This window comes from Numenius arquata, chromosome Z (assembly GCF_964106895.1).
Source record: "Numenius arquata chromosome Z, bNumArq3.hap1.1, whole genome shotgun sequence".
NCBI lineage: Eukaryota > Metazoa > Chordata > Aves > Charadriiformes > Scolopacidae > Numenius > Numenius arquata.
Window position 1 is genome coordinate 616,068 of NC_133616.1, and position 19,609 is coordinate 635,676.

The following is a 19,609-nucleotide window of genomic DNA, read 5'->3' on the forward strand; positions in this document are numbered from 1 at the left end:
ACTGAAGGTCAAGATAAGCAGATGCCTGGGTCTGGATTACATGATTTTCACATACTGGAACATCTACCTTTGGGCATTTGGCAGCTGCTTTATAAGGGGCTTTTTTTGGCCCGAGTATGGTCCATCTACTGCCTGAGCTCAGCCCGTACTGGGCTGGCTCTCAGACCATCGCCAGAGGACACTGACCCCACAGCCGTGTCCCTTCCTCCTTGCCCTCCACACCCCAGGGCTCACCTACACTCTGTCTAAATTCAGACTTATCAGGCTCACGTGTGCATCGCATAAAGAAAGCAGCATTTTATACACAGCTACTGGAAGTTCATCTAACCAGGTTCTGAAAAATTAAGGCAGACACAACTCTTTGGACCCAGTAAAATACGGCTCCTGTCATAAATGATGGGCTATTCAGATCCACAGAATCATAGAATGGTTTGGGTGGGAAGGGACCTTAAAGCCCATCCAGTGCCACCCCCTGCCCTGGGCAGGGACACCTCCCACCAGACCAGGTTGCTCCAAGCCCCCTCCAACCTGGCCTTGAACCCCTCCAGGGATGGGGCAGCCACAGCTTCTCTGGGCAACCTGGGCCAGGCTCTCACCACCCTCACAGCAAAGAAGTTCTTCCCCAGATCTCATCTCAATCTCCCCTCTTTCATTTAAAGCCATTCCTGCAGGCACACAAACATCATACTCGCTGTCCCCCTTTCTGGGGAGGGACACTGGGTTTTGTTGGCAAGGCTGGAGCCCCAGAGGTGGGAGGAGAAGCTGCCGGTGCCCTGCTCACCTCCTTGGCGATGGTGGTGATGAAGGCGGGTGGTCTGGCGGTGGCGATGAGGGAGAGAGCGTGCCTCGCCGAGCGGGCAGAGTCGGCGGCCGGGCTGAGGGGCAGCCCCATTGTGATGCTAAACGGGCACCAGACAAAGAGGGGAGAGAGAAAAGGAGCATTAGAAATATAGAGTGAAAAGATTAGAAACAGCTTATAATGTCAGTTCAAGGTCAACGGGAGCACTCAAACAGTTAGAATATAATGGACTCCCAACAATGAGCAGTGATTAGGAGTCAGGGTGTTCTATCATCAAATACAAAATCGAATAATTAACCATGAAGATTGAAAACAGTATGCGCATCTGTCCAAAGTGTTAAAAAGGCCTTGTTAACAAATTATCTGTATGTGCTGAATACATATCACCCAACCCAGGATGAGGCCAATGCAGGATGTCTGCCCAAGAATTTATGGTTTATTCTTTTACAACGTTTTAAAGGCAGGCTGAAAAATACCCTGTTTGTAGCAATTCCCCTTAATTCAGCTAAGCACTGGTTACAGGAGGGAAAAGCAAGGAGCTTCCTGAAGAACTAAACCCACCAAATCTATTGGGTTTGATTTTCTTTACCACACGAGTCAGTGGCAGCAGCACGATGGGATGACAGACAGCCCTGTACCTCATGCCTTCTAATCGCTGAAATTATTCAAAGGCTCTTCAGAACTTCTAACACTGAGGTTTTAACTGCAATTCTTTGAGTAACAGTAAGGGATTAACTGGCATCTACATTTTCCACACACAATGCTCATATTTCCCATGACAAGATAAAGGCAAGAAACAAAAAGGTAGTAAGCAGCCAATAAGTACATTAAGCAAAAATAAAATCTGGTAATACCTGACAACGACCACACATTGGCTAATTTTTGTCTGAGAGCTTCCCTTCTTAAAGCTGTGCTATTTTAGCTATCACTGTTGTATGTAGCACAGCAGAGTCCAGTTGCGGTAGCCTGGTTGTACATTATCCGCCGGGAAAGCAGGGATGAACGTGCTCCTGTATGGAATTGGCTTTAAGAAGGGGAGGCGACACCTGGGAACCAGCATGTGCTGGGATTAACCTGAAACACTCAGCCCACCCCGCAAAGGAAACCTCCTCCGCTGTGATGATTGCAGCAAGGAGAGAAAATAATAAATACAGAATAAAAAATAAATAAGAAAGAAAAGACAACACAAAAGATAGTTTCCTTTGCTCATGCCAATAAAGCCTCTGCAACAATAAAGATGGTCCCATCGGCCTTTTACTTGTAAAACTGTATTTGAATACAAGTTAAAAAGTCCTGTTTGGATGTCACAGCCAAAGGTGATGAAGCAGGAAGAGGGAGGGATCAAAGTCCAGCTTTCTGAGGGGCTCGTTATTCCCAAAAGCAATCAAACCCCCAACCCTCAGCCCCCCTTTTCCCCTACAAAGGCTCGGTGCTTCTGCCAGCAGCCCTTTTCCTTACAGGCTGCTTGGTAAAGCCTGCGTTTTCCTCAAAAGCAACAGGCTTTTTGTGAACTCATCAGCATGTGGGCAGAGATTAGCCCCCCCGGGCCAGGCCAGCTGCTCCAGCCCCCCCGCGAGGGGACCGGCTCATGGCACACCGCCCCACACAAGACGGATGCACGACTAACGTACGGGGGAAAGCTGCCTCTCACACCAGGCTTCTGCTCCCCTATGGATGGGCTGTGGGGCTTCCCTACGGCCAGCAAGAGCGGGCAGCACGTGGTGTCCCTCTCCTCCTCATCCTGCCCTGACATCCTGCCACCGCACCGTTAAGTGACATCCGAGGAATCATTTCTGTACATGTCACACAGACAAACGGATGCAGCCGGTCCCTTTAACGCCAGAGACAACAGTTCACCTGCAAACCACAGTAAAAAAATCCGGATCTATTACTGCATTTATTTGTGCTTTTGATTTGCGCCTTGTAGCTGGTTTCTGGAAGGCTGATTCTCAGTGGCCAGGACCCTCCTCATCAGGGCACGATGCTCTCCCTTTTCCCAAATCCATCACCAACTTCCCCCACGCCAGTAATCTGAACATCTTGAGGTTTTGGGCAACCAATATGCGATTTGAATAACGGTTTCAACTTGTGCTAATCATATAAACAAGTTATCACAGCTTCAGAGTAATATTTATGTACTTAGCTAGCTACATAAAATAAGGAAGATGCATTTAAAAAGCTGATTCTTAAAGCAAGTGGAAAACAAGCAGCTACCCGGGAAGAGCTCTAGGTCAGACTAAGGAAAAAGGCAGATGGAAAAGGTTTTGATGGCAATGACCAGAAAAATGCAGCAATCAGATCTCTATGTTTCTTGACGTCCATAAAGCTATGCCAGACGAAAACTTCAGGGGACCAAGAATGTGAAATCTCAGCATAAAAGGTAAAGACCGTGACTGCTATCCCTGCTAAGTGGACCCAAAGAAGGAAGCCTGGCACTGTCCCAGCTGGTCACAGAGAGGTGGGGTGATTCCACAGGGACCTGCGGAAGAGTGTCAGGATGGGGCCATCTCGCTTTCCAGGGAAAGCCGCTGCTCTGCATGATGGACACTCAGCTCCGTTCCTCTCCTCTGGCTGGAGACCTCCCTTTGATGCCCTGAGGGAGGGGGAAAAAGGGAAGGTGGGTATATCTCATCTCACTTAGCAGAACCCTCAAATCAAGCACACCTCTGAACTGCTCGGGTTTGCATGGGCAGCCTGGAAGTGACGGCCAAGAGAAGGGGAGGAACCAAAGTCCCTCCGCGGCACAAAGCCAGGGAGCATGGTGGTCCTCTTCCTCGGCTCCATCCCCTGGGAATCAAAGCTCTAAACCAGAACTGACACGGACACAAATCCGGCGGTTTCCAAGTTTAAATCATTTCCGTGGTGGCAGCGTGCTGTATGTTGCCACATCACCTTCCGGACTGAGATCCCAGCTCACGTTTCTCCTGTAAAACCCTCAGTTCCAGCAATCGTTTAGGCTACGTTTTAAAAACGTTCCATCGGACTTGAAAGCTGGGGATGACCCTGCTAGACTTCCTACGGCTCCACAGATGGAATCCATAAGAATATAAAAGTATAGTAAAATTTTTCCACTAAACACAATCAAAACTAAAGAGATTTAGCCTCATTATTTTAGTACGCGCACATGCATATAAAAATACACGGATCAATTAGAATGCAATTTGGTAATCTGAGTATATTATATCACAACCTATATCAAACTGTAGCTTGTAATTCAAAGAGCAAAACCAATGGACAGCAATGACCCTACCACCATCCATGCCGAGAAACCAAAGCCGAATAAATGCTAGAGAAATACTCTGGATCCTCCCAACTGAGCGGTTTCCTTCAGCATGGCCAGCACAGCACAGCCTCTGGGGACCAGGACGAACTGGGAGAGCGGAGGAGTTATAAACACCAGAGTTTTGGATAACACTTCAGATATTCATTTAATTCAGAAGGGAAAAAAGAATAACACTGCTATTTTTTTTGGTCAATAAATGTGAAGTGATTTTTTTTTTTAAAGCAGAAGCCTGCCATAAAAAGCTCTTTCATAAAACGTCCTTAGCATGAGGGAGAGGAGCCCGGCAGCTGCGCGCCGTTATTGTGTCCACGGTAAATCAGGCACAAAAAGGGGCAGCTCAGCAGGGCAGCAGGAGGGTAAGATGCACACTTAACCCCCCGCACACGCCGCTGCTCCGCTCCTCTCCCTCTCCGCCCGGCCGCAGCCGGCTCGGTGTCTGTCAGGAGTGTAACAGGCCATTTTCAATCTAAACCTTGTTATGGATTAATAAGCAAACACTTTCTCGCTTATTATGCAATTTATCATGATGAAAATTGCGTGGGGCTCCTCAAGGCTACATGCTGATCCATTCATTTCTTCAGAGCTGCGCGGACAGAGAGCCAGACTAATCTCTGTGACAGCCAAGGATGTAATCGCAAGATGGAAATGCCTTTCCGGAGAGGCGCGCTGGCCCGGCCGCTGCGAGCCTGCATTTACATACAGCAGGGCTCGCAGAGCCTCTGGGAAGGCAAAACATTGGGGCTTCTCTTGTCACACTGCCCGAAGTCATTGACGTTCAGACAAATAACATCATTAATCCAGTTTATACGTATTTCTGCATTAACACTCCTCCCCTTCCCCCCAACACATTCATTCTTTAAATCTTGAGGAAATTAAAACTGTCACATAAAATGCCTAATATCTGCCTTAGTACAACGTAAAAGGAAGCCAGAATCCTCACCCCCTCCGCAGACGGATGATAAGGTGCGTATGTGGTATTAAGACAACCCCGGTCAGTTCCTTATTGCATGTAGCATTTAAAATGTGTGTGTTTATAAACAAACATTTGTAAACACAAATTTGTAAAGTAAAATTCATTCCTAACAGAGCAGTTTTCAGAACTGTATGATGTGAAACCAATTTCTATGGTTAAATGCTACTACGGGTGTGTAAAAGTGCCCACAGCATTAAACGTTATGGCTACAGGCAAAAGAAATTCTGCACTAAACCAGAAAAGTAACTAAAAATATAAATACATAGTTTAAACACCTGGCTAATTTCTAATTAGAAGGGTATTCCACAGGTTCATACAGCGACACATAAAAGAGCAGCGTTCACTCTGATTTAGCAAACTCTTTAGAATAAAGCAGAAAACCGGCCAATTGTTTCAGGATTTTTTTAAATACTTGAAGTAACATTATTACTGCAATGCTGTAAACAAGAACACCCGTCAGCTAAACAACCCCCTCCGTCAGCTAAGCACACTGCTTCTCGCGTGGATGAACATCCACCGCGCCACTGAAGCCCTGCCACAGTTTTAAAATAGTTTGAAAGTCCTGCAGACCTTTCCTTCCCCTTTCACGTAAAGCTGAAACACATCCCGCCCTGGGATACTCCCAGAAAGCTTGAGAGACATCAGCAATGCCATCCCGCAAAACACTACCTGCTGGAAAATAAACCTCTGCGCTTTAGGGAAGGAAATACAGTACAATTAACTCCTAAACAATCAATTATGACGACCTCGGCAGTTTCAGACACTAGGTTTTCCCTCGCCCCCAAGCAACGATCCCGCAAAGAAAACAGAGAGCAGCCAGCCCCCTTCCTGCAGGAGAGAAACTGCTTCCCAGGAACAGTTTATCTGATGGCTTACAAATTATCACTCGAGGAAGAGCACTAATTAAAGTATTATTCAGAAAGCACTAGAGGATGCTGTGCCTGCAAACAGCCCCCAGCCCAGTGCTGCCGACAGCCCCAGCATTTAACTTCCTCAACGGCAACAACGCCACCGGGTTTAATGAGGAAAAACATCAGCCATTTCTGGATTTTACGTGATGAAAATTATCACTACATTTAAATATTTTCAGTAGCAGTCATTTTCCAAGTGGATGCCTGCAGAACTTTATTACCACAGTATTAATTGACAGTAACAACCAAGTAACTGAGATTTGTGCCTGGCGAAGGGAACCCCCCCGGCGCAGGAGCCGCCTGCTCCCTCTGTCCTGATGGGGACCAGGTTGTCCCTACGCCACAGCCCCGTGCCGAGGAGTGACAGTTTTGTCTCAGTGCCACTAACGCACACCTTCTTACATTTTTCAAGGTTTTTCCGTTAAAAGCAGGAAGCTTGAAACAGCTTTCAGAGCCAATTACCTGAAGTCCACCAGCACTGCTTTATTTCGGATAAGCAGCCTACGGTGGGTGCTTCTTATTGTCCCTGCCGATTTTTGCTCTATTTACACATAGAAATCAGAGCCTCTCCTTTGGCACCTTTAAGTGCTTTGCTTTTTTTAATAAAAACCTCATAGAGAAAAAAGTTGTTCAGATAGAGATTTAGAATAAATTTCAGATGAGATGATCAATTTTACAACAAACAATAAAAAAAAAATAAATAGAAGGACTATATCGCAAAACTCTTTCCTGCGCGAATAGTCCTGTTGTCATTAATCAGCTTAACGGTGCGAGTACAGACTGCTCCTGTAAGAATCGGGGCCCGAGTTGAAATTTAATATATTTCAGGCCTCAGATCATAAAATGTGTAGATACTCAACAAAAATGCTACTCGTGTCCAGCAAAGCTGCACACATTAAATAAATCCCGAATGCCAGTATTCAAAAATCCCATTATCTTAACACAAAACGCATTAAAAAGAAAGGCAAGACACTACCCTTGTTACCCAGGTCACCTGAATGACCTCCCTGATGCATTTAGCCATCATTATTTGATGGAGAGATTGACAGTACACGGCACTATCACGCGTAACAACGCGTACACCCACCTGTGTATACAGAACGAGAAGGTGTACAATTAGAGTCAATTTTAAGAAATGGAACAAAAACGCACTTAGAGTTCCTCGCACAAAAAAAGATATAAACATTTTCTATTTTGTAAATGTATTCTACAAACATATTAGATTTTTGCTGTGCATTTTATGTCCAAGTGTCAGACTTCCTTATGAAATCTGCCCCCCCTCAACCCCAATTACAAATCCCTAATTGAAAGAAGATTTTATTTGCAGGAGGTTAGAGCAGAGGTACAAGGGAGCATTCCCTATAAATCTTGATTTAGGACATCTTAATAAGTTGTTCTCTGACCCCGGAGACGGGCTGTGGTCTATTGAGTTTATGATTTCTTTCCTTAAACCTACAAGTTACCTTGATGCTATTAATAGCGCTGCTGTTGATAAAATATCCACCTTTTCCAAAACGCACTTTCCGAAACAATTCCCATCCTGACGGGATGGCTTGTAAAACCATGGGAAAAAACTATCCATGTGTTCAGACACATGGGTGGAAAATACCTTCCAAAAATACTATTTTTACAGTTAAGAAAGCGTAAAAAAAAAATAAATACGTTAAAGGCAGACAGATATATTGCATGTTAAACCTGAAGCAAGGAGTTACTCCGTGCCAAGCACCACCGCCAGCAGGATTTGACCCAATGGCAGCAAAACCAGGATCCTCAGGTCGGAAATAATGGTTTCTAAGGGACTAAAGGGGCTACCTACTTGGCCAGCTGCTTCTCGGCATCGGCGCAGAGCTCGAGGAGGCCCATGAGCACGGCGGAGACGTCCATGTAGGGCTCCCAGACGGTGAAGCCACGGCCGATGAGGTCGATGGCGGTCCTGCGGATGGTGCTGTGGGCCGGCAGCTTGGGGCTGGGGGGCTGCAGCAGCAGGAACGTCAGCGCCTTGCCTGCGGGAGAGAGCCAGAGACCCACCCTCAGGAGAGAAAACAGCTTCAACGTGCCCGAATTATTCTCCGCAGGGAACGCCATTAATAATTTAATTTAGCATGCTATTTTAAAAATAATTACACATATATAAATGCAAAGGAAAGTCAAAACAAGCAACACCCCTGATAAAGATAATTTATCATTATATCTACATAATTATTTGCTACCCCTTAATAAAATTCACTTAGCTTGCTATTACAATCACCTATTGACTTTACGAGTTTTTTCTTTAGTTTTCAGAAGTGTTCACTACGAGTTAGCTGTTTTATTTCTTAAATAAACTGCCTTCATCTTCAGCGCTCGGAAAAGCCACCAGACATGCTTTTCCAGTCTGTTCACACTAACCCCTTACACGTGTGCAACAAAAGAACTCCAAGTTTCTTCTTAGCAGGCCACGAAGCTCTAGTTTGTGTGAGTTTTATGTCTCAAATCCAAGAACCTTACTGAAAAGCACGACTACTCAAACATTACTCCAATGAAATACTCCTGCCTTTTCCACAGGACCCCTCCCAGCATCGCTCCTGCTGACACCTACCTTGGGGAAATGGAGCTCAAGAAACAGATGAACTAAACAAAAGTCATTCTGCTGCCCGTTCCTCAGCCTGGACATCTTTGTTTAAGCTTTGACTTGGCTTAAATGAACGAATTAATATTGACAAAAACATCAACTAAGCTAATGAGTTGTTAGTTAAGGCAATAAACATGTCACATTAGAGTCAGCGCAGTAAAGAGGTAATTAGCCCTGGAAAAGCTCTGCTGATTGTGGCTGCGGAGATTCTTCGCTGGGAATCTCTGAGCTGCCGCAGAGCCCTGGGACCCGCAGCCTCCCCCCACAGCCCGGGCAGGTCCTGAACCCACACGGAACCACCAAACAGGCCAGAGAACAGCCAGTCAACAGTGTTTTAGTAGAAGTTTGGGCCACGGTGGTGATGTGACAAGCACAGGTCCCATCAACCCAGAACGCAGCTCGTGGTGGCACTTGGGCTCACTCCTCCAGCTTTCCCAAGGGCTCGGCCATGAAATCACTATAAGCAGGGGGAATGTCTTTCCTGCTGGAAATCCAGATAACATCAGGCTCTTTCAACAAAAAATAAAAAGATTACCCTAGTAAAAAAGTTTTGATGACTTATATATGTACCTTCTGTTAGGTAAAGTCATTAAGAAACAAATCCACAAAAGCTCCTTTCATTAAAAATCAGGGTGCGAGTTACTAGACAGAATTCCTCCCAGCAGTAACTTGACAGAAATGTAAATGACGTTCCTATACACATCTCTACTGAAATATAATTTTGTTCCAGCTGTTTCACTCTGCAGTGGCAGATGTGTGGCACAAGCGTAGGGCAATGAAGAGCAGCACAGGAGGCAAATCCAGTGAGAAGGCAGTGATTTTGCCCCTGGAGAGAACTTCCCCCCTCGTCAGGAGTCCTCAGGAGCACCAAAACCAGACAGGAGTCTTCTCAACCAGTAGAGAAGGATACAATTTTGGCCACAAGCACTGAAGTGCTTTCAGCATCTAGGGCAGAGAGAGCAAAGCTGCCAGTTCTCTGAAGCTACTTCTGTGTGTTCTCACAGGAAACACCCCGTGCGGCAGCACGGACACCCCCCCAAACAGCTACACCCAGCCAAAGGGCACAGTCAAACAGAATCACAGAATGACATGGGCTTGGAAGGGACCTCTGGAGATCACCTAGTCCAACCCCCTGCCAAACACCTGCCTACGCTTTCTGGTGTTTACCTCAACGCTAAAATGAAGGTGTGAGTCTTTGATCCTTACGTCATTTCTAGTAATGAAAATATGACCTGAATACTAAAACTTATCAGTTATTTCCAGCGTGTGTAGCCCCTTGGACTGCGAAAATCCCTTTCCCTGCCGAGTCTCCGGAGCTTTAAGCACGTTCCATCAGTCAGCATTGTTACCCCAGCTTGCCGATAGATTTAAAAAAATTAAATAATTTGCCCAGGAAAATCAATAGCACTAGCATGAACGAGACACTGATAACTCTGATTCCCATTCTCATAATTTGCCACGAGATCAAGTTCCAACCAAATAAAAACGATGGACTCCAAGAGTATGATTTAACCTGCTTTGCAGCTTTTTCTGATTTTATGTAAAAAAAACCCCAAAGCGAAGAATCACGGCTCTAATTTCTTTCCATCTGCCCTTCCTCCCCTTGTTCATGGGCACAGTGTTTTTCTACAAGAAATTAAACCAAATTGTGACCCTTCCTGGATGATATTTTCCTGATCTGACATATACCTGTGTGAAACGTCCACCGAAAGAGAGAAATATAAATTTGGATAGCTGGGTTAAAAATCCATACCCCTTAATCCCCTCCTACTTCTAGTGCAGTGAATTTTTATTACATATCTTCTCTCTTCTTTCAGACAGGTATAAAACCAGAGGATATTTTTAGGCCCAAATTAAAAATTAACTGGTCATATTATTTGAAGAATTTTTTCTGAAGACGTAATGATGAAAAGATTATTTTAATTATTTTTTTTTCAATCACACACAATGACAAATTTCTTAATTTTTACAGAATTCATTTTCAGCATTTTTTTGGCCTTTGATGTAATTCTGACACTTCCATTTATTCTGAACTTATGGGAGGAGAGCTTTCCTTTCTGCTGGTGATCTCTAAGGAACTGAAGTCCCATCCCCGCAATCCCACCTAGAGGAAGGCAGGCCCTGCTTAGCTCGTCAGGAAATCTAAACTCTTACTGCAGCCTCCCCTGGGCTGAAAATAGAGCAGAAGTTGGGATTAGCAAAAATGTACATTTACGACATCTGTGACTTGCTGAAAGTCCTTTTTCTTGTTTTTATGGAAAAAGTGAAGGTTTGCAGGAGAGCTGGGGGAGCGGAGCTGAGCAGAGGTGGGACACCATCGGGTCCCGAGACTTGCAACAGCCTCTCAGGGGGTTGAAAATCAAATACGTCCTAACCAAATGCGTTTCTGCAGTGCATATATAACCCAGTGCTTCACTGCACAGTTAAGATTTCATTTTTTAACAATACAAGAAAAAATATGCAGGTTTTTTTCCCTTATATCTGATCAGAAGGCAAGTCTTCTCATTCACTTGGAAGACTTAAAAACATCAGAAATGTTATTTAGTCTTAAGGGGAACATTTCCTCCGTGTTAATTATCCATGTAAGTTCTGGAAATTTAACAGAGGTTTAACAGGTGAAAACAATCAATCCTAGACGCAGTAAATCCCCAGCGTTTCTATTAAACAGCATAATGTATATTGCTTTCTATATGAAGCAAACAGACAGCAAAGAACATTCCTGCGTGGGCCCGGCTGAACGCTGCCCCCAAGTCATTTTAAAGCATCCTTAAGATTTTGCATCATTCATTAGAAAGGGAAACAAAGGCAAAAGAAGAAAACGTTTCTAACAGCCGGTTTCCCAGTCTTTTCACTCTAAGCCTGGTCCGGTTAAACCCACCTAACAATGCCATTTTTCTTCCTCTCAGAAGCTGCAGTGGGGGAATCAAATGTGAAAGCAAGATCAATTCTCTTCCAAGACAGTAAATGAGGTTTAGATCAGACTTGTTTCAATTTATGGAGAGAACTCAACTATGCTGCCTTAAATGCATTCTTCCTCTAACTATGAAATTATATTACAGTGCTATAGAAAGAGTAAACTATCATTATTTTAATCCAAAATTTGTTTAGAATCTAGCAGGAAGGAGAAAGCCAATACGGCTCGGGTCATAACTGTGCATTAAACTTTGTATTTTCATTCCTGTTAATTGCATAATTCCATTAAACCACACTATTTATTTTAATCTAAATTATATAATGTTTTCTAAATAAAGCTATTTCCATAAAAATGATCATCATCTCATAGGAAGTAGCTGTTTTTTTCCATCACAGTCCTGACCAAAGTCTATGTTAATCTTAGAGGTTTTCTCATTACACATAATTGTAAGGAATTTTCTTAAGCAGCTTGGACAACCCGTGACACACAGGACAGTGGAGGATGCACCACATCAACGGAACAAGTCAAGTCAACACAGGAACTCGGGGATCCCACCTTAACCTTCTCCATAGCCCTGGTGTCTGATACATCAACGTGCCCCTACCAACAACGTGTTTTATTCTCAGCTACCGCAAAGCCAGGAGAGCAACACGTGGCTATTTTGAGCTGCTCCTTTCTCCCCAAGGTGCCTGTCCCCTCGATTTGGGAAGCACACCCATAGCTGGACTGGCTGAAGCAGTGGGGTCTCTTCTCCTTGGCGAAGAGAAGGCTCATGGGGACCTCATCACAGTGTTCCAGTACTTAAAGGGCAGCTACAAAGAGGACAGGGGCTCTCTCTTCACCAGGAGCCACATGCAGAAGACAAAGGGCAACGGGTCCAAGTTGCACTGTGAAAGGTTTCGTATCGACATCAGAAAGAGGTTTTTTTTTTTTTACAGTGAGAACAATCATTTACTGGAACAACCTCCCCAAGGACATGGTGGAGTCCCCATCGCTGGAGGCTTTCAAGATGCAATTGGACAGAGCAAAAAAAAGACTACTATGATTTTCACACATTTCTTACTCAGCAGATCCCACCTTCTTCCCAATGAAAGCAAGAGCTCCCAGCAAAGACTATTAATTAAAAAAATAAAAAGGTCAAGAGAAACTCCAAAACAGTTAAGAGAAATTGTTTCCAATAATTATAATACTAAGCATTAATCAACCCATCCATTGTAAACCCAAATCCCTTCTAGCTGCCTCAAAAGCAATATTATACCAATTATTTTTGTATATTTTTTCCCACGTTTCTCCTTCCTAAAATGAGTAAGCATAATATCTCTCAACTGCTGTCCTGGGTTCACCATTATTCTTATCACACATATCTGTAAGACAGTAAAACTCCGACTCCTCTCCTTTTTTTAGGGGTCTCCATCCCTTTTAAGGTAGGGATGCTTGGCTCAGCACCTGCAACCCTAATGAAGGAATAATGTTAATTTGTATGATGAATTAAATTAGTTTTGGTTCCTCTTCATCTCACTCATTACAAAGGCAAGCACGGGCTGATTTATTGACTTGTCACAGCTTATGAAGCAGCAGTTCATAAAGAAGTTGTTCTGAAGTGTTCTTTTTAAACATGCAAACTATCGATTGACAACGTTTGGGCACTATTTTCTTCGATACAGACACTGAACAGCAAGAAGCACGTGTAGCTTTGGTCTTCCTGTTTGACACACAGAGAATACATATTTCCAGTTGGCAATACTTGCATGTAGATAATGTAACTGAACCCTCAAACACACTGCTACTTGCTGGTTAGGTGTAATATTTAAATGCAGCTTACCTGCTGTGCCAAACACCATCTCTGAATGTAACACAGAGCAGGTACCAGCCAGAGAGAACACGGCAAAATAAACCCACCATTTTTTGAGATGTTTTTCAGGCAGAGAGCCCTCTTTTCCCTTTAGCACAACACGTGTGTGACGAACATGGAGGGATAAGGCAGCCTCTGTGCACGATCTCTCTCACTGAAGAGTGTTATTGCTAATTGTGCCACCAATGGGACTCGGGGCATCTCTCCAGCCCCCCACCCGCCTGGCTGCTCGTCACCAGATTCCAGTCGAGAGGACCTTACACCACCCGCGTCGGGAAGGAAAGAACAACTCTCAGGTAATACATCTCTGTATTGGCAACAAACATCTCTGGCAATGATGAACCACGGCTGCAAAATCTAGAAATGATGCAGGTAGAGCATCCCTGCTCCCTGGTCTCCCTCACAGCCAGAGCGGAAGCTACATCTTCCTCCAGATACACGTGGTACTGGCAGCAGCAGTTCTGCTCCTCTGACAGCACACTTCTTAATAAAAAAATAAGCAAAATGGCTGTAGAAACAAACAAAAAAGAGTATTTTTCTGAATTTCCCACTTAAATGCAGAAGTTGATATTACAGAAACTGCTTTTAAATCCTCAGATGCTCAGAGGCAAGGACTGGGTAACGCCAGCCCCTGTGGGGGCGGGAAGGGGAGGAGAGCCCAGCGATGGAGCGGGTACCGCCTGCCCCGGCAGAGCTGCTCAGTGCCCAGGAACACTCCCCACTGGGCTGAGACCTTCACATAAACGCTGTTTCTAAGGAGTCCAAACATATATACACTTGCAAACACGTGGAAGTGAAAACCATTCCAATCAATCGTGGCACATCCTGCCACCCCGATATTACCTTTACTTGGTTTTCTCCTCTCGAACCGCTTCCTGCGCATCCCTTTCCCTCGGGACATCCAAACACAGGGCTGTGCACCTGAACTCACAGGAGCTTAAATCGGGAATTCTACCCCTCACAAAGTCTGTGAGCTTTTTGGCAATGTTCCACTCCTGCATATCCCACCCGGCTCCAGGAGGGGCTGCGAGGAGCAGTGGGGATGGCTGCAAAACGGGGATAATATTGTCCCCACTCATATCGGACACATTAGAGGAGCAGATTTTTCAGGATATTTGGCACTGCACCAAGCCTTTCATCTTAAAGCAGCTTCCCGCAGGAGCAGCTGGCCCTGCAAAGGCTCAGCTGCCGGCAGAACAACCCAAGTAGCCCCATAAGCAGCCTGCAAAAACAGGTTGGTTTGGTTTTTTTCATATTAGATGAAAACATGAGTGTTCTCTGGTGGAATTGTTTGCATTTTGCCCAGTGTTTCATGCAAGAGCCTGTGCTTGAACGTTTGCAAACAGAGAGCAGGAAGAGGAAAGGTCCATGGACACAGAGGTGGTTAGGGATGGCAAGACACTGGTCTGACACCCTCCTGGGAAGGAGCCGGGGCTCCTCCAAGCAGCATGCGGGACTCTGCAAAGCTGGAGGGGGAGGAAAAAATACAGGATCTTGAATTTTAATGACCCCCAAATGGGGTAACAGTCTCAAAGCTGAGCCTTCACCTACGGAGGCGTTCAGACCAGTAGAAAACACAACTGATGGGGACTTGTTTGGTGCTCAGGCTTCCTCATAGTCCAAGCACAAAGAGATTTTACTTTCCTGAGATACAGCCATGACAATAGCCAGAATATATTAAATATTCAAAAAAGAAACCTCTGATTAAAATATATATAATGCAAATCACTCATCCCCTACAGGATTTGGGGAAAAAGGCAAATACGATTTTTTGAGATTTGATTTTGCTGCTCAAGCCAAAAACCAGATTTAAATTAGGGCATAATATCTGCCACAAAGATTGACCGTTTTCTGCCATACGGATTGACTATTTTTTCTAAATATTATCTCTGAGGCTAAGATATAGATTTTCATAAACCACCATTTTTCCATTTTTTTTTTTCCTTCAGGGACAAAACTCTGCTGGAAACACAGATCTAATCACACCAGCTCAAGGAAGAAAAGCACACTTTGGACTTAGCCCTACACTGAATTTCACAGCATCCTGACCCAAATGTACGGATCCAAATGAGGAGAATAATGCCACGAACCATGGGATCCGTACAAATCTGGGTAGTTTTCTGCATAACTGATCTAAAAACCCAGCCAAGGAAACGGCCGGTGCTGCTGGCAGGCTCCTTATCAACAATAAAACCAGTTATTTGCTTTAATCACGCTGTTGTGTTTTTGGGCTTGTTCAAATTAAGTTACTGAGCCCGTTTGCCTAATTTGCTGTGAAAGGCTGCTGTTCAGGTGCTCAACTGATTTATTGCTCCTGGACGCAAGGAGCCCGAGCGCTCGCTCGTCTGTGCTAATTGCGGCTGCAAGCTCAGCCCATGGGCTTGGCAGAAGGTGCATCCATCAGCGGGGAGCCACCGCCTCTCCCGGAGCCGGCTCCTCCTCGCTGGACCGACAACTAAAATATTCTCACAGCACAGAACTAACGGATCTAAAGACATTAGAAAAGGTTTCAAGGCAGGTGATGGAGCAAAAAACCCCATGTTCACCAAGAGGCTCACGTTTATCCTGCGTTAAATTCTATTTTCAGATGAACTCCATCACCAAGAGGCTCACGTTTATCCTGTCTTAAATTCCATTTTCAGATGAAATACATTTGGGATACCATACAAAAGTCCGTAATGCTGGAACCCCCAAACTAACAAAACACAGGAAATACTTGACTGCACACCCCGACTAGTCTCGTGCTTGCTTACTTTTTGGGTGCCTACAAATGTGTAAAGAAGCCACAGCACGTCTTGAAAGGTAAACCCCTCTCTAACATATACAGACACAGCTCCAGCAGCAATATTGTGAAGATGAATATATTGCTTAGAAAAGGCATTCAGAGGCTGCAGTGATGGGACTTTTAGAAGATACTACTGAGCGGTGAAGCCTGAATATCAGGCAGCAAATAACGCAAAAGAGTAAAAATCCAAAATAGAGGAAAATAACGTGTAATACCTGAAGCCCTTTGTATGGCAACAGTTCTGTACTAGACCTCGAGACCTGAGCTGTGGTGCTCACCACATGCTGCTGGTCCTCTCCCAGCCTGGAAGACAGCACTGAAATTGTATTTACTTTGAAAAATAAATATTTTCTTCATCCCAACCTAATGACCTAATTGTTTTGGCTGAGGGTTTCCAGAGACAGGGCTGAGCCACCTGAAGGTGAGACATTTCACGACCAGGGCTGTGTAATGGAGAAAGTGTCTGAGGAGCAGGCGGCACAGCCCATCACAATTACACAGACAAGGATATTTCTATTTCTGCCCAGGAATTTCACTTGCTTCCCCTCCTGCCCAACAGGCAAGAAGGTCAGCCGCGACCAATTTGGGACATCATAATTAAAAAATGAAAAATGGTACCGTGAGTCTGCATCAGGGACCTCACCACTGGCTACCTTATCATTCCCAAAACCAGCAAATCCGGAGTGACTGCCACCGATTAGGGAAGGTGGGAACCCTAAAACTGGAAGGAAGTACAGACACGCAGCCTGCAAAAACAATATAAATAACTCAATGCTGTGGACACACTGGCGCCTATGACACTGAGTGAGTTAAAGGGCAAAACGCTTATCATTAATAACTATATTGATGGCAGATGCTTTGGAAAATACACTGCGTTAACAACAGAATCAAGCATTTTCATATTCAGGCCAGAACAGTCAGTCAGATTTATCAGCCCATTAACTTTATAAACACAGCATTAGCTGCAGTTTAAGTGTGATGTGGTGCATCTGTAATGAGAAATTCTTTGGGTGGCATTTTATAATTAAATATCTCATGAACTATTTGTAAGGTCAACAGAGATTAATGCAGGGTGTCAGGCAAGGTCACCGCCTGGATTTCTAGAGAATTCCACCCTCTCAAAAAGGCATTATCACCATTATTATTATTTTTTTTAAATACAGTAAATCACAATGTGCACAATCTATACAGCAAAAATGCTGCATGTGTTAACAGTATAAATGAAGAAGTAGTTCATTTTGATAACTTATTTTGAAATAGAAAATACGGAAACACTGTCAGACGGGTGGCAGAAGGTGGTAGCAGGTCCCTGGTGTCCCCCACCCTGGCATCTTGCTCTGGGGGTTACTGGGCAGTTCTGGTCAGCGTGCACTGTTGCTGCAGCACCAGCGCGTCAAACACACAACTTGAAATAGAGGAAACCCAGTAATTTCTGTAACGAAGAGTTCCGGTTCACACCGTCACTTATGTCCTACCGCCAGTTTTCACAAGACCAGGCTACACCTTATCAGCTCCCCAACTGTTCTGAGGGGCCAAAAGTATTTTCTGTGTCACTGGAAGACGGAGAACTAACCTGCATGTATTGTAGTATGGTGTCTGAAAGTCGTAACAGGACACACATCAAAAAGGAAAAACCACAAGTCTAAGCACGTAGTAGGAATTTTGCTTTTTCTGAGAACAGCATCTCCTGGCAAGCACTATTTCCATTTTCGGTGACCTTCACCTGTCCTGTCCCGATTTGGGGCCACTTTGCTGGGGTGAATCCCCACGCTGTGCTGGGGACTGGGCTCGCACAGACCAGAGCAGACCCTGACCGCAAATACCAGGCTGGGACATCACACCAACACCTTTCTACTTCGTGGGTATCCTTTCACTGGAGGAGATAAAGCTGAGGAGGAGGAGAAATCCACTGCGCTGGAACTATTTTATGGCTAAGCAGAGAGTGGATGGATTTTCAAGCAATATTGCCACCGAGTCTGTAGCGCCGCAGAGAGACCTTACAGAGACGACCAAGGGGACTTCTGCCAGACTCCACAGAAACCAAACAAATAGCAGCACGGGCAGGAACCTGCCCAAAATAATTGTATGAACTAGGGTGCTGCAGTCACATTTGCTTCTGGTAGATTTTGCACTATTAACAACAAACTGTCAATGCATAGATACGTAACCATCTTCGATAAGGTCGCTTTTACTGTCCGTACTAAGTATAATTACACCACCACTGCAGTACTAATTGTAATACAGGTCCAGACGTAACACTTCATATAGCACAGCTTTCCATTAAATTCATCTGCCTCTTTCTCTACTAAGGGGTGTTTTCAGGATTAAAAAATAAAAGAACGAATCACATAAATGCAGTTGTAAATGCACGTGTTTTGGTTTAAGCGGGAGAAGAAAGGATGTCGGAATTCCCGCGGAAGAGCTGGAACCAGCGCCGGACTGGTTCTGCCTGTGGCCCTCTCTCCTGGCAGCCTCATATTGTGCTGCTGCTTATTGTGTTCAAAATTTCTCAGCTTTCTCTTTTCCAGTGAAAGGGTAATTTAAATTAACCGGTTTGTACCGAGATGTAAATACCACCCCTTCCTCCCTGCCCCACACAGCAGAGCAAGGGAACCAGCGCCCTGGGTTACTCACACGTGTGCCTCGCCAAGGAATAATTCGAACCCCCGCTGGTCAAACCGAACCCCTCGGGAATCTGACTGGAACTACGTGGCCGGGTGAGAAGTTTGGGAGGTTCAATTTCGGCTCCGAACTCCGCCCCGATGACCCCCAGCAGGACGATGGCCGTGGCCTGCTTCCGTCTCTCTTCATAGGACGTGGAGATTTTCTTCATTTGGGGGAGACCAGACAGACAACCTAAAATGAAAAGTAAGAAACATAAGAAAAAGCCAAAGCAGGGTTGTTCTGTAATGCTCCAAACATTGTGTTTCCCAGAGAAAATAAAAAAGGTTAAATCACATTTTCAGGACCGTTACTGCCCTTGCCAGGATTTTCAGCTGCTGGAGATTATTCCATTTTACTTCTCAAAACCTCTAACGCATGACAAAAGTCTAAATCCCACCCATGCAAGGCCTGTCTTCAATGAAACCCACCCTTCAAAACCGGTCGAGTTCTCACAGAAAAATAGAGCCAGCAGAAAACTGTCCCATTTCATAGTTTTACTCGTTCAGCTGATAAGAGATCTGTGGAATTCTGCGTTTGTCTGTTTTTCATGAAAGGTGTTTTTCGGTTTGCTTAACTTTAAATTTGCATAAGGCTGTATTATTTTTTTAAATATTTTTAGGATAACTCACTTGTATTATATAAAAGCTTCTTTTTGTTTTAGAATGCATCATCACATTCAGATTCTTATTAAATTTTAGCTAACAGTATATAACATTAAACAAACTACTAATTTTTTTTTTTTTTTTTTTACACTAAAATGTAACACACGGTATTTTAGCAAACGTTCTTACCAACAGTGAAAAAAACTCATTGTATT

At 44.5% G+C, this 19,609-nt stretch overlaps 1 protein-coding gene across 2 annotated transcripts in view; it reads right to left on the reverse strand.

Moving 5' to 3' along the window:
• Nucleotides 1-19,609, reverse strand: part of LOC141476903 (WD repeat-containing protein 7-like) — an 86,834-nt gene that overhangs the window by 23,622 nt on the left and 43,603 nt on the right. For both annotated transcript variants that reach the window (XM_074165811.1, XM_074165810.1), the window contains 3 exons: nt 18,763-18,984; nt 7,783-7,969; nt 782-899 (listed from right to left, as the gene is read on the reverse strand). In XM_074165811.1, the coding sequence (XP_074021912.1) occupies nt 782-899; nt 7,783-7,969; nt 18,763-18,984 (527 nt within the window). The remainder of the gene's footprint in view (nt 1-781; nt 900-7,782; nt 7,970-18,762; nt 18,985-19,609) is intronic.